General features: G+C 35.3%; 1 protein-coding gene across 2 annotated transcripts; it reads left to right on the top strand.

Moving 5' to 3' along the window:
* The first annotated feature begins 6,322 nt into the window (after positions 1 to 6,322).
* Positions 6,323 to 12,394, top strand: LOC141818683 (exosome complex exonuclease RRP46 homolog). 2 transcript variants are annotated; one of them, XM_074706134.1, is made up of 9 exons: positions 6,323 to 6,475; positions 6,549 to 6,666; positions 7,477 to 7,590; positions 8,184 to 8,284; positions 9,340 to 9,360; positions 10,295 to 10,367; positions 10,445 to 10,512; positions 10,998 to 11,130; positions 11,956 to 12,394. In XM_074706134.1, the coding sequence occupies exons 2-9, from the start codon at positions 6,552 to 6,554 to the stop codon at positions 12,069 to 12,071; spliced, it is 741 nt and encodes a 246-aa protein (XP_074562235.1). In that variant the 5' UTR covers positions 6,323 to 6,475; positions 6,549 to 6,551; the 3' UTR covers positions 12,072 to 12,394. The 2 variants fall into 2 exon arrangements, with proteins under 2 accessions (XP_074562235.1, XP_074562236.1); XM_074706135.1 differs by having other exon boundaries at positions 6,323 to 6,666.
* The last annotated feature ends 933 nt before the right edge of the window (positions 12,395 to 13,327 follow it).

Genomic DNA, 13,327 nt, shown 5'->3' on the forward strand with positions numbered 1-13,327 from the left:
GCCGTATCAGATTCAAACAATCGTTCTTACTTATGTCCCCTTTCTTCTTCGTTTGCATTTAGAAGCTTTATCTGTAATCTCATCAGTTTCTCATCAGATCCTCTTCGAATGCAGTTGGATAGAGCATCTCTCCTAGAGGAGGCCATCGTCTACATTAAAGCCCTACAGCAACAACTACAAGTAAGAAGAGAAGCCAATTTAAACATTAAGAAACCGTATTGCTTCATTTGTCTCAACTATTCTATTCTCGAATATAATGTTTTCCTTTTGGATTCAGATCTTCTCGTGCTGCGGTGCTTCACTGCCTTGCTCACAGCTGCCTTGCTTCTCTTTCTTCCCGGTACCTTGTTCTGCAGCCAACGCCGCCATATCTTCTTCAACACCATTTCCGGCAGCAAGCTGCATGATGCCGTCGGCCACGCCAAGCTCCATCTCCCATTTCCAGCAGGCACCGGTGGCCATGAACTACTGGTCATCCAATGCATCACAATCCCAGGATGAACTGCTGCAGTCAGTGAAGCAAGCAGAGTGTAGCTACTCGCACGGCAAGGGGAAAAAGCAAGAGATCAGCCTGAGAGGCACAGCAATGACGCTGCAGGTAAAACTCTGAGAAGTTGAATCAGCTAGGATACAGAAAGATTCACGATTTTGTTGCATTGCAGGGGTCTGCATTTTCTCGATCATGCTCGACTAGTACGTATTGAATGATCAGACAAGATGTATGCTATGTTTATGTTGCGGCACAAAGTTAGTTCTTCCCACTATGGAAGTGGTTAACTTAGCATCGATCAGAGCATGTGTAAAGGAAAAATGAGTGTTTTTTGCAGAAGCCATGGCAGCGTGTAGTGATCTTAGAAAGTATATACAAGCAAACAGGATAGTGCGGCTTGACATATACACCCGAGAGGAAGGAGAGGATGGGGTCGTCATGTTGGAGTTGTTCGGTAAAGCTTCTTCGAAGCTTAAATCACTAGGGTGTAGTGGAAGTAAAAGAAGAATAAAGAATATGAGAAGGATAGATCTCTCCAGCAAAAGGTGGAATTTGCCATTACAGTAGTTCCACACGGTCAGTCTCACGATCATCTATGAAGAAGTAAATCAAGAAACTGTTGTGGGTCACGACAGAGGAGGATATTGTCTCAGCTTCGTCGAAATTCAATCTTTGCCTATCTCGACAAATCTACTTAGTTGTAACCAACTCAACTATGCTCCAGAAGCAAAATAAGAAAATGATAGATCCCCACCTATAGATGATATCATATCTGAGTACTTAGGATATCCGTATTGATTTGAATGTTAATATGCGTCATCTCTATAAAAAAGCATATAAAAGAATTAGGCTATTTGGGACAAATTTAGTGATGAATTTTATAAATAAATTTGTTGCAAAAATATTTGAGACCATCTTTGCAACGAAAAAAATATCGTCGTGAATAAGTCATCATCAAATTCTACGACGAAATAATACAAATTCAACATAAATTTCACAATAAACTATTTTTTCGTCGCAAAAATTCATCGTATAGCGACAAAAATATTTTTGCCACCAATCTATGACGAAAATATTTTCGTCGTCAATCTATGATGAATTCATTTTCGTCATAAATCTACGATGAATCCATTTTCGTCGTCAATCTATGATGAATCTATTTTTCTTGCAAATCAACGACGAATCTGTTTTCGTTGTTGATTTGCAATGAAAAATAATTTTCGTCGTAGATTTGCGATGAAAATGGATTCATCGTCAAATTGCAACGAAAATGGATTCATTGCAAATCTATGACGAAAACATTTTCATCGACAAGTTGCGATGAAAATTGATTTTCATCGTAAATTTGTGACAAAAATAGATTTTGTCATAGATTTGGGATGCACAATGATTTACAATATTTCTACGATAGAAATTATATTCGTTACAAAATGTAAAATTCAAAGATCCTTCATTTCTATATTTTATTGTGTATATACATGGACGGATCTTCTCAAGGGCTATTCTAGGCTCTAGTCTACCCCAAAGATTTTTTTTATCTATTGAAAAAAAGTTTTTCTACAAAAATTTTCACTATTAAATTATTATACTCCTCATTTCTATATTTTATTGTGTATACAGTATATAGACAATACAATCAAACTTGTTTATTTCAAATCAACATTTCATATATTATAACAGATATATAAATACAACATAATAACTTTCCCATCACATCATATTCATATAACACAAAATCATACAACAAAACTAACCAACTTAAATAATCTCAAACAAGCCATCATATCCAAAAATATCCAACATTTCAATCTAACTTTCTTTAAGTTCAACAAGTCATCGTATCCAAATGAAAATATCTCATACTAAACAGTGTCAAAATGAGGGAAAGATACAAAAATATATTATCGTCATCTTCTTCCTCGATAGACATTTACTTCTCCTTCCATACTTTTTCTTCTTCTATTCTTGTATAAGAAAACAAACAAACAAAAAATATCATTCTTAACAAGAAAGAAAATCTGATAAATTAATACAAAATTAAATATGTAAATACTTATTTCCTCAACCTCACCAACTTGTTTGAAACAAATTAATAGTACTAATCAAAAATACAAAAAATGAAGGATTCACAAACTTAATCAAATAATAAATATTAAAAAATATTAATTTTAAGACAAATAACATTCACTTCGGCAATATATTCATGAAGAACCACTACTACTATCATTATCATCATCGTCACCATTATTATTAGAATTGGGAGAAATCTGACTTAGAGCGAAGCTTAACTAAAGAGGTTACATGATCAAGTTATATTGTTGGCGCAAATCGCTAATTTCTTAATCCCTTTATCTTATTTTCTGATATATTTGTCTCATTTCTTGATCTTTTTACAATATTATTTCCTTTCAAATGACTAACCTCTTTAATCGAATTATTTATTTGTGTCCCCTTCACATGGTTTTAGATGGAATTTATCGAATTCTAGATCTGTCAGATGGGTCGGTTCAAGCGTTGTGAAGGCAGGTTGAAATAGAGGTTAGATGGAATCCATCATCCCAGCGGTCCTACACGATCGGTTCTTTGACCATCTGTGAGAAAGTAAATCGAGAAGTTACAGTTGGCCACGACGGAGAAGGGCATTGCCTCGGCTTTGCTGAGATTTGATCCTTACCCACTTCAACAATTCTACTCTATCGTAATCAACTCAACTATGCTCTAGAGATAAATTTATCTAAATTCTAGATCCTTCAGATGGGGGCATTCAGGCGTTGTGAAGGCAGGTTGAAATGGACGGTATTTTTGGATCCTCACTTGAGACTCCTTTTGCACAGTGGTTAATTCAATTGGAATTTTTTTTATAAACCCTCTCTCATCCTCCCGACTCGAACTACCTTGCTCGCGGGTCACTGCAGTTGTGCTTGGTTCCTCGTGAGTTCATCTTCAACATCACTTCAATCCTCCAACACTAACACTCTATTTGGGAGGAGGTGAGGGAAAGGGAGGGAAAGGTAAGGAAGGGGGGAAAAAATTTACCTATGTTTGGGATGGGGTGAGATAAGGAGGGGAAGGGGAAAGAAGGGGAAAGCTTCCCCTTCCATACTCATGAATAAGCACAATTTCTTACACCCCAAATCGGGGTGTAAGGAAGGGGAAGTAAATATTAAACCATTCTATTCCAATTTTACCCATCCTTATCCTCGTTTCTAAACCAGACCTTCGCCGCGTCTCCAGCCACACCGGCTTCAAACTCGTCCGTACGGCCAGCGCGGCCAGCGCGACGCGATGGAGAGAGGGGGAGGGAGGACCACAGTGGGGACGAAGAGTTGAGGCAGCGGCCAACGCGACGCGGTGGAGAGAGGGGGAGGGAGGACCACAGTGGGTGCCGCCGTACCGGCCGCCAGAGGTGTAGAACTCGATGGACACGGAGGAGGGGGAGTCGTCGGCGAGGTAGCTTCGCGAGACGCGGAAGAGGAACTTGTCGTTCCAGTAGGGTTTAGGCCGCCGTTGATCTCAGGGTCGACCCAGATGAGCGCGTAGCTCTGCAGGAGGCGGCGACCTGGGCGGAGATCAAGCTGATCTCGAGGAAGATGGATTCCATGGAAGGCGGAGGAGGTCTTCAAGGATTCCCTCCACAACCAGCCAGAGGTCTTTCCATGGAAGGCGGAGGAGGTCTTCAAGGATTCAATGGCGGAGCCAGCCCGGGTAATTTACCCGGGCTGATCTCCAGACTGTAGACTGTTCCGACGAGACCACCCGGGCTGGCTCCTTAGGTTTTTTTTTTTTAAAAAAAAATTCCACTGTAAATTTAAGGTTTTTCATGGAAGCTACCCAGGCTATAGCCCGGGTAGCGTTGTACGTGGCTCCGCCACTGCAAGGATTCCCTCCACAACCAGCTAGCGGCCAGCGCGACGGGACAAAGCCAGTAGAAAAAAATATTAATAAAGATATTTTTGATATTTTAAATCTTTAACTTCCATTTTCTTTCCTTTGAACCTTCCTTTCCTCCCAAACAAGATTACTTTTCTTCTCCTCCCTTCCCTTCCCTTTCCCTCCCTTCCCCTTCCATTAATGAACCGTCTCTCACCCGATCCAAACAGAGTCGTAAGTCGACTGAGTGAAAATCACCTACCATCCCCGTGCAATCCTTGTTTCATTAAAGTGGATGACATTGCTGTTAATAACGTTTGGTTTTCAAACCAACTCTACAGTATAGTGCTGGTTTGAAAATCGATATCACTATTCACAGATTGTGATATTGGCATTTGAAAATCAACACCATTATGTAGTGCTGGTTTGAAACCATATTAGGGCGCTTCAATTATTTTTATATTTTTTAATTTTTATTTTGTATTAAAGGTATTGTTTTTTGGTCATTTAAAGGAATTGTTTTTGTTCAAATGTACTAATGATGTTGGTTTGAAAATTAACATCATAGTTCGATTAATTAATTTGATCAAAAATTAAATTAATTGATATTATATCAATTTGATTTATTTAATTTTTATTAAAAAGATTGATCGGTTTAATTAGTTTATTTTTTTTTACTTTGTTTAATTTTAATTTAATCGATTTGACCGATTTGATTTTGAATCGATTGTTCAACTTTAGAAAGTAGGAGATAAAAAGAAAAGAAGAGAGAGGGGCAAAAGAAAGACAGTGATTAAGGCAAAAGAAAATTGCAGAAGTGATATCACATGGTTTTAGAAGAATTTTATCTGAATTGTACCAGATGGGGCTGATTCAGGCATTGCGAAGGCGGGTTGAACTAGAGGGTATTTTCGGATTCTCACTTGTTCTGCATTAAGGTGGATCCGCCACCTTAGTGGCCCTACACGGTCGGCCCCACGACCATATGTGAGGAGGTAAAAATTTCGGATTCTCACTTGGACTCCTTTGTGTGATGGTCAATTCGTAGGAATTTTCTATAAATCTTATACCCTCCCCCATCCTCCCAACCTGAACTACCTTGCTCGGGGGTCGCTGCTATCGCACTTGGTTTCTCTCGAGTCCGTCTCCAGCATCACTTCGATCCTCCAACACTCGGATTTGACTCAGCGAAAATCACCTACCATCCTAGTGAAATCCTTGTTTCAGGTGTTGATTTTTGAAAATCATTTTATTTTAGTAAAAAATGAAATCCACCATCCCAACAGCCCCATACTATACTCCGGAAGTTGATTTTTGAAAACCAACACCACATTAGGGCATCCCAGTGGGAGATATTTGCTTGGGTGATTTAGAAAAATATCCTCATGGATAAATATCCCTCATTGTGGAGAGATATTTCAGCGATGATTAGAAATCATTGAGCACAAATTTGTGCCTGATGATTTCTAATTTTTTTAATAATAAAAAATAAAGTTCATAAATATTTGAAATGAAATATGTGATAGGTGTGACCCATAAATATTTGATTTGTGAGGTATTTCATTGTGGAAGTTAAGATTTTTAATAGATAAGATATTTGGTTAATGATATGGATGCGGAGACCAAATATCTCCTACTATTATGGATGCCCTTATGGGTGCTTCAATTATTTATAATTTTTTTATATATTTTTTATTTTCTATTAAAGGTATTATATTTGATAATTTAAAGGTATTATTTTTGATCATTTAAAATATTATTTTGATCAGTTTTATTAATAATGCTGGTTTGAAAATAAGTATTATAATTCAGTTGAAATTTGAATTAATCGGTTTGATTATTCCATTTTTTTATTAAAAACATCGGTCGATTAGTTAATTTTTTTTTTATTTCTTTGATATTGATTTAATATAGGGACTAGGGTTTTCCATAAACCCTAGTCCCTGTACCCTCCCCGTCCTCCCAGCCCGAACTACCTTGCTCGTGGGTCGCCGCCGTCGCTTGCTTCCTCTCGAGTTCGTCTCCTGCATCGCTGCGATCCTCCAACAGTCGATTGAGCGAAAATCTCCCACCATCCCCGGGAAATCCTTGTTTCAACACTGCTGATAACGTTTGGTTGGCACAGTACATCTTTTCTTCACGAGAACGGTCGGGTTGTGTGAGTTCTTATTTATTTGTTTTTTGAAAGTTGATGGGAGCGATGGAGGTGGATAGGCCGGATGGGCGTACTTCCAATCAGTTGAGGCCGCTGGCTTGCTCTCGAAATGTCCTCCATCGAGCCCATGGCTCCTCTCGCTGGTCACAAGGTAATACTCATGACTTCTTGTTGAAATGCTACTCGTTAATCTATTCTGTTTATGTTTGGTTGGATGCCCTTGCTTTTTAGTCCCCTGGTCACACATCTTCATAATATTGCTTATGCTTAGACTCATAATTCAAATATAAACGTAAGGCCTAATTTAAAACCTTTTACCACACTACTCAGGAGAAAATTTTGTACAATTAAATTTAAGGAGTCTAGTTCCTTCAGAAGGTAGTTTTGATCTAGGTGGCCTAGGTTAGAGATAGGAAAATAGGTTCGCATCATTCAGGAACAGGCTTTCATGCATCGATTTACTCAACTATAGCATCATGCATTAAACCTTTGTTCCTTTTATTACTTGAGATGGGAAATGTCGGTTTGGTTTTGTTGTAATTCTGGAGAGGATATAGGGATGATTAAAATTGCTTTTATCTATATTGGAAGTTGACAACAATGTTTGTCAACCTCACATATATTACAAGTATTATCGTTCTAATTCATCAAGATAATGCATAGATGTTTCTTATGTTCATTTTGCTTACAATTCCATATGAAGTTTTTTTTGCTTACAATTACTTGACCCTTTGTCAGTACATCAGCTAGTTGGTTTTTTGAGTCCACTCAAGTTTTTTCTTTATGAGATGCCAATTCAATTTAGCATGAATATTGTAGATTGTCTGAGACATGGTTGTAGAATTTATATTTTAAGTGATCATATATGATTTGGTGAGATATACTTGGTTTTGTCTTTTATTTAAGTCTATGTCTATGAAAGACTATTCATTAATTTACTTCTTTCTTCCACATTTACTAGGTGATACAATTGTGTTGGCTGCAGTATTTGGACCAAAAGCTGGAGCTAAGAAAGGTGAAAACCCTGAGAAGGCCTCTATTGAAGTTATATGGAAGCCTAAAACTGGGCAGATAGGTATTTATGTTTGCTCACCCTGTTCTTGACCTATCGTGCAGAGATTTGGCAAGTTAAAAATATTTCATGGTTTCCTTTATGTTAAGTGATTCAATGCATAATTTTCTCTTTCATCTGGCCTTGGGTTATTTGATAGTTACAACAATGACCATAACTTATGGTGATATAAAGTAATGCTCTGTAAGAAGCAATTGTATGAGAATACAAATCATGTCGCCATGGCTATGTATTCCATTTAATCTTTATATTAAGCTATTGTTTAACCTAACAGAAAATTATGAAAGGATTGATTCTTATAGTGAAAAAATGAGAGAAGTTTATTCTAGAACAAGATAGAATGTTTTAAAGCTGTGAAATAGGTGGAAAGAATGTGTACTTGTGAGGGTTGGACCTTTATGCTATTTCTGTTATTCAAGGACATGGACTATTGTGAACATTTTTTTAGTCTACATAAAGGTAAAAAATTATTTTACTAAGAATATTGCAGCTGAAACAACTGTATATTAGAGATCATAATAATTTTTACAGCTCATATCTACTATCTCTTCCTTCTGTAACTACTTGTGTAAAGCATATGCGCAATGGTTCTCCAGGAAAAGCAGAAAAGGAATATGAGATGATCCTGAAGAGAACTTTGCAAAGCATATGCTTGTTGACTATCCATCCAAATACGACAATCTCTATCATTGTTCAGGTCAGGTATTCATCACTATTTTTAATGATTATTTTCTTTATTTTTCTCTGGTGGTCAATCCATTATGTTGTGCTTCTTACAAGGGATAGGAAGTGGAGAGGAGAGTGGTGTCCCTATGGTAATAATTGGGTATAAAAATAATTTAAAATTTTTAAAATAACTTGGGCTCATTGATTTCCTCCTTATTTGGACGGAAGCAATTTGTGGGTAAGAAAGAGAAGTTTTCTCATTGTCTTTCTTTCTGTTCTTATGTTTCTTCCTAAGGAAATGAAGGAAATTATTTCGCTCTGCACTTTTGTGCATCATTATTTCTTTTTCTCCTTTTCTCCTCAAGGATGCACAACTTTAAAGTTTTCTCTTTTGCCTTTTTAATATATTTTTTTTGCATGTTTGTAGTTATATAAGTTTTCTTATGTGTTTTAGATGATGATCAATGGACCTAATGATACTTTTACTCTCACAGGAAACATGTATATATTATGGTGGAAAATAGTTTAAAATGGTACATATGAAGTAGCATTCTTTCTCGACACTGCAACATGTATCTAGGTTATTTTCTCTATAGATTGTTTTTGAATGCATATAGTTCATGAGTTATTTATTGTTTCTTTTCTTTATCTGATATGAAGAGATAAGGGATGTAGAGAGGAAATAACCATCACTTATTGACATGATTTATGTTTGCAATGTTAAAATGTGGTGTGGAGTGTGGTCCCAAAGTATACTAATAGCATAGTGACAATATGACTCAAAATTATTCCTATAATTGTACCAGTCATTCAATGTCAAGTTCAAAAATCTAAAGGCTTTGACCAATGCAATTTCTCTTATTTGTGTTCATAATTATAATGTATTGTTATTTGGTAGACTACTTGTGAACTATCTACCATGAATGAGTTACTGTCAACCTACCCCAAGTCTACATCCTTAAGTGTTTCTTCAGGAGAAAAAGTATGCATTTAGTATTTACTACCATATAGTAGTAAAAAATATTCAAATAAACTTGTTTGCTTTAGTTATTTGAATTGCTTGTATCACATTTCTTTTTGTTGCAGGTTGTTGGAGATGATGGTGCTGTATCTTTTATTAATGGATTCCATGTATTGTTTTTTTTCCTGCAATTTTTTTTTCTGAGGATTTGGAATAGAATACTATCTTGGCGGATATTTCTTATTAGCTGGCCAATGGATAACTGATTGAGATATGGTCTGCAACGTGAGTCATTGTGCTTTGTTAATGCTTGTACATAAATTTTCTATTTGTCATGTTTGAGCAGTAAGGGATACTGTTTCAGTTCCCCAAAACTCATTTGCTAATTTTCATAATGGTTAACCAAAGCCATTTCTATTTGGTAGTGTGTTCTTGTGTGCCTTTCCGTAGATGGACTATGATGTGTGTGGTATCACTTTCTTATTTTCCAGTGTGATGTCCAGTGTAATTAGGGGTGCTCCTACCTCCAATTTATTTAGGACAGTAATGGCCTGTCTTGCTTTTTTGGTGCTAGACCATTGAGTCTCCATATCAGTACATCTTTGATTAAGACAGACTTGAAAGGAATTAGTTCTGATCAAATTGGAGGTGAGTGAACTGTCTTGCACTCCATGATATGGCTTACCAAGCATTCGATCCCCAGGCAAAAGGTGTTTTTCCAGGATCATCGAGAATGACAGTTTTTCAATAGGGGAAATTCTGGCATTGATAATTATGTGTAATCGGGTTCAGAACATAACTTAGTTGCTAAGAATGCGACAGCAGATGCCCAAACCACATTTTTCATGGAATAAAGTTGTCCTTTGCCCTATTAGATTCTTACAGATATTTTAGTAAATATTTTTATTGGTTTCCCATGTGGATTTTTTGGCATTTGGATTTCGTTTCGAGCATCCAAATGACTTTGTGAGGAGCTTATGTTTTGTTCTGCGCTCCAACTCATAACTAAGGATGAAGCTATCTTTATTTTCTTATCTAGAATATCTTTAAATAATTGAGTTTTGCTTGACCAAGTTTTAGCTTCTCCCTTGTGCCATAAATGCATCTTCTGCAGCACTTTTAGACGCTGGTATTCCTTTAAAGTATCTTGCTGGTAAGTTAATAATTAATAACCATGGCAGTTACATTCTTGTCCTACTGCATGCCTAACTTGTACAATGAATTGTGCAGTGGCAATTTGTTGTGGTTTAACAGAGAATCGATCTGTAATTCTAGATCCTACAAAGATAGAAGAGAAGGTATTTAGCATTTTTTTTTTTGCATGTTCTGAAGTTCTCTCTACTGGAGCTATTTTTATTAATTACTCTGTTGTTCTTGCTTTAACTAATTTCCTGGGCATTCCATTTACCTTTCAACAGTGACTAACAAAACTTGTTAGGTATTCTCCTACTGTTTGCACCGTGCAGCATCAATAACATATTAATTCACTGTCACATACATTTGAGTCTGGTTGAGTTTGCAAATTGTTTTGTAAATTTTGACCATCCATTTTAGGGATTTTCATCAGATTAATTCTCAATGTGACTTTTCTAGTCTGGTGAAAAGAGCAACAACCTATTTGTGTTGCTCATGTAAATTTCAGTTTGATTCCTTAGTTGAAATTTAACTCTTCCACCTATACATTCAGTGAGAACTTCATTTGATATAGATGGATCACTGATACTTTTATGTTGTGATCTTCAACTGAAAGCTTGAATAACTGACTCAATTCGGTATTGTTCAGAAAATTGATGCATTTGCATACTTGGTATTTCCGAATTCTCCAATATCAGTCCTTCCCAAAGGTTCATTGACAGAGGATGCTGAACCAATTGAGCATGGGATTATAACATCTGTAACCCATGGCGCGATGCCAGGTAAAACTTTCAAGATTTGCCTGTTGATTCTATGTCCATACATATCATAATCCAGATGATAAAACGAGCTGATCTTCTTGTCCAATTAGTTTAAAGAATGAATATGGCATCGTGACACCTGAATTTTGTGGCTTGTAGTTTTAATTTGTGATACTACCTGTTAATCCATCATAATTTTAATTTAATTTATGCAAAATCCATTTCTCTCATCTTTGGCAATTATTTGGATGAAATCAAACATTAATTATCTGCAATTGAATAACATTAACATTTTCTTCATGATTCACTCTGTTCTAGTGCTTAATTTCTTAGTTAATTGATGAATAAAAGTGTAGATGAATAACTAGTATATTAAGAAAAAAAAGGTGTAACAATAACTAGCATTTTAGAGGGGGAAACAGCTACATTAAAAAAATCCTTCAAAATGAATCTGTTCACTCAAACAAAATTGCATGAACATGCTTCTAGCTAAGATTAAAACCAACAAGCTTTGAGGCTCACAATTTTAGCTAGCCTAGGAATTAATCTAAGATCTACATTTATATGTTTATATGTTAATAAGAAGAATCAAAATTCATAGTCTTAACTGTTATAGTATGGAGGTAAACTAGAAATTGCTTTAGTATTATATAATGATTGACACTAGTCATAGTTTTCTGATTTTTATTCCTATGTTCCATTGATCATCTTTCCACTGAGTTATGCCTTTATCCATTTCTAACATGTTATCATCTTGGATAACCAGTATCTCTGTAAGTTAATAGAAATATGTGTTTATGCTATGTTCACCATAATTGATCTGAATCTCCTGGCACTTTCAACCAGTCGTCGACTATTTCAATTGCCTTGAACGTGGTTATGCTGCATGCTCAAAGATCTCTGAGTTTCTTAGGAAAAGCATGGAGTCACAAACCCCTAGTGATCTAACAAAGCCGACATAGTCGATGCTAGTATATTGGTCGAAACAAATATTGCTATTAGATTCCGCCAAGTGCCAGAGAAGGTGTCAAAGCTCACCTCAAGAATTTAACATCAGTCACTAGGTAATCTTGCATTTGGCATGTTTGCAACTCCTGAAGCTGCTTCCATGAACAATGATCTGTAAGACTTTCAGCAGGTTGTATAAGGGGTTTCTGCAAATAGTCGATTGATTGATGGTCATATTATCCTTTTGCAGAGACATTGTTTGCACCTTGTTTATGAACGTCATGGAATTTCAATGCAAGCAAACTGGGTTCATCTATTGACTAATTTTCCTTTGGCAAAAAATGGTTACCTTGCATCAGTTCCATGCGTGTGATGTTACTCAAATCATGTCAGATTAGTCTTATTTGTGTATGGATGCGTTGCTGCGAGCAAATATTCGATTAAATCGAAAAAAATTGACTGAATCAATTGAATTTAAAATTTTAATTTGGTTATTTTAGAATTTTAATTATTTTTAAAAAAAAAGATTGATTGATTCAATTTAATTTTGATTTTAAAATTTTTTATTCAATTAAATTGAATAAATCAAATTAATTAAAATTTTTAAAAATAATTTATAAATTTTTAAATTTTTTATTAATTGATAAAATTTTTATAATATTTAAAAATTTTAGTTATTTTGATTAATTTGGTTGAAAATTGAATTAAGTGATATTTTATGATTTGTTTGATTTTTATTTGAAAATTTGATTGGTTCGGTTAGTTAAAAAAAATTTGATTTGATTCGATTTTGATTAATTTGATTTCGGTTTAATTTGGTTAATTGAATAATTAGTTTTAGTTACTTGAGTTTTCTCTAAAATTGTGACGGACTTGAAATTTTTATATATATGATTTTAATCATAAACTTTGCCCTTGGACTGCATGTGCAACAACAAAATACAGTAGATTAATCAAATATTTACGATTTGAATCTCAACTATGATATATTTAAGGTATTTTTTTTTCAGTGGAATGAAAATTTTCTTAAATCTTAAACCTAAACCATGCAGATGAATCTACTTTACCCACTTTTAGCAGATTGGTCTAGCTTCAAATTCATTGATCAAACAAAAGTAGCTAATTGAGCAATTGATTAGAATTTTTGTCTAGTCAATTGTATGCCTCCAAATACATGTAGCTTAAATAAAAATATTTCAATTTTCAAACTCTTATGTTTAATTAACTCCCAAATCGATTGAACTCTTTGATTGATTAAGATTCACCCTTA

The sequence above is a fragment of the Curcuma longa genome, unplaced genomic scaffold (assembly GCF_044706935.1).
Source record: "Curcuma longa cultivar G26 ecotype Majalengka, Jawa Barat unplaced genomic scaffold, ITB_CL_G26_1.1 contig_25642, whole genome shotgun sequence".
NCBI lineage: Eukaryota > Viridiplantae > Streptophyta > Magnoliopsida > Zingiberales > Zingiberaceae > Curcuma > Curcuma longa.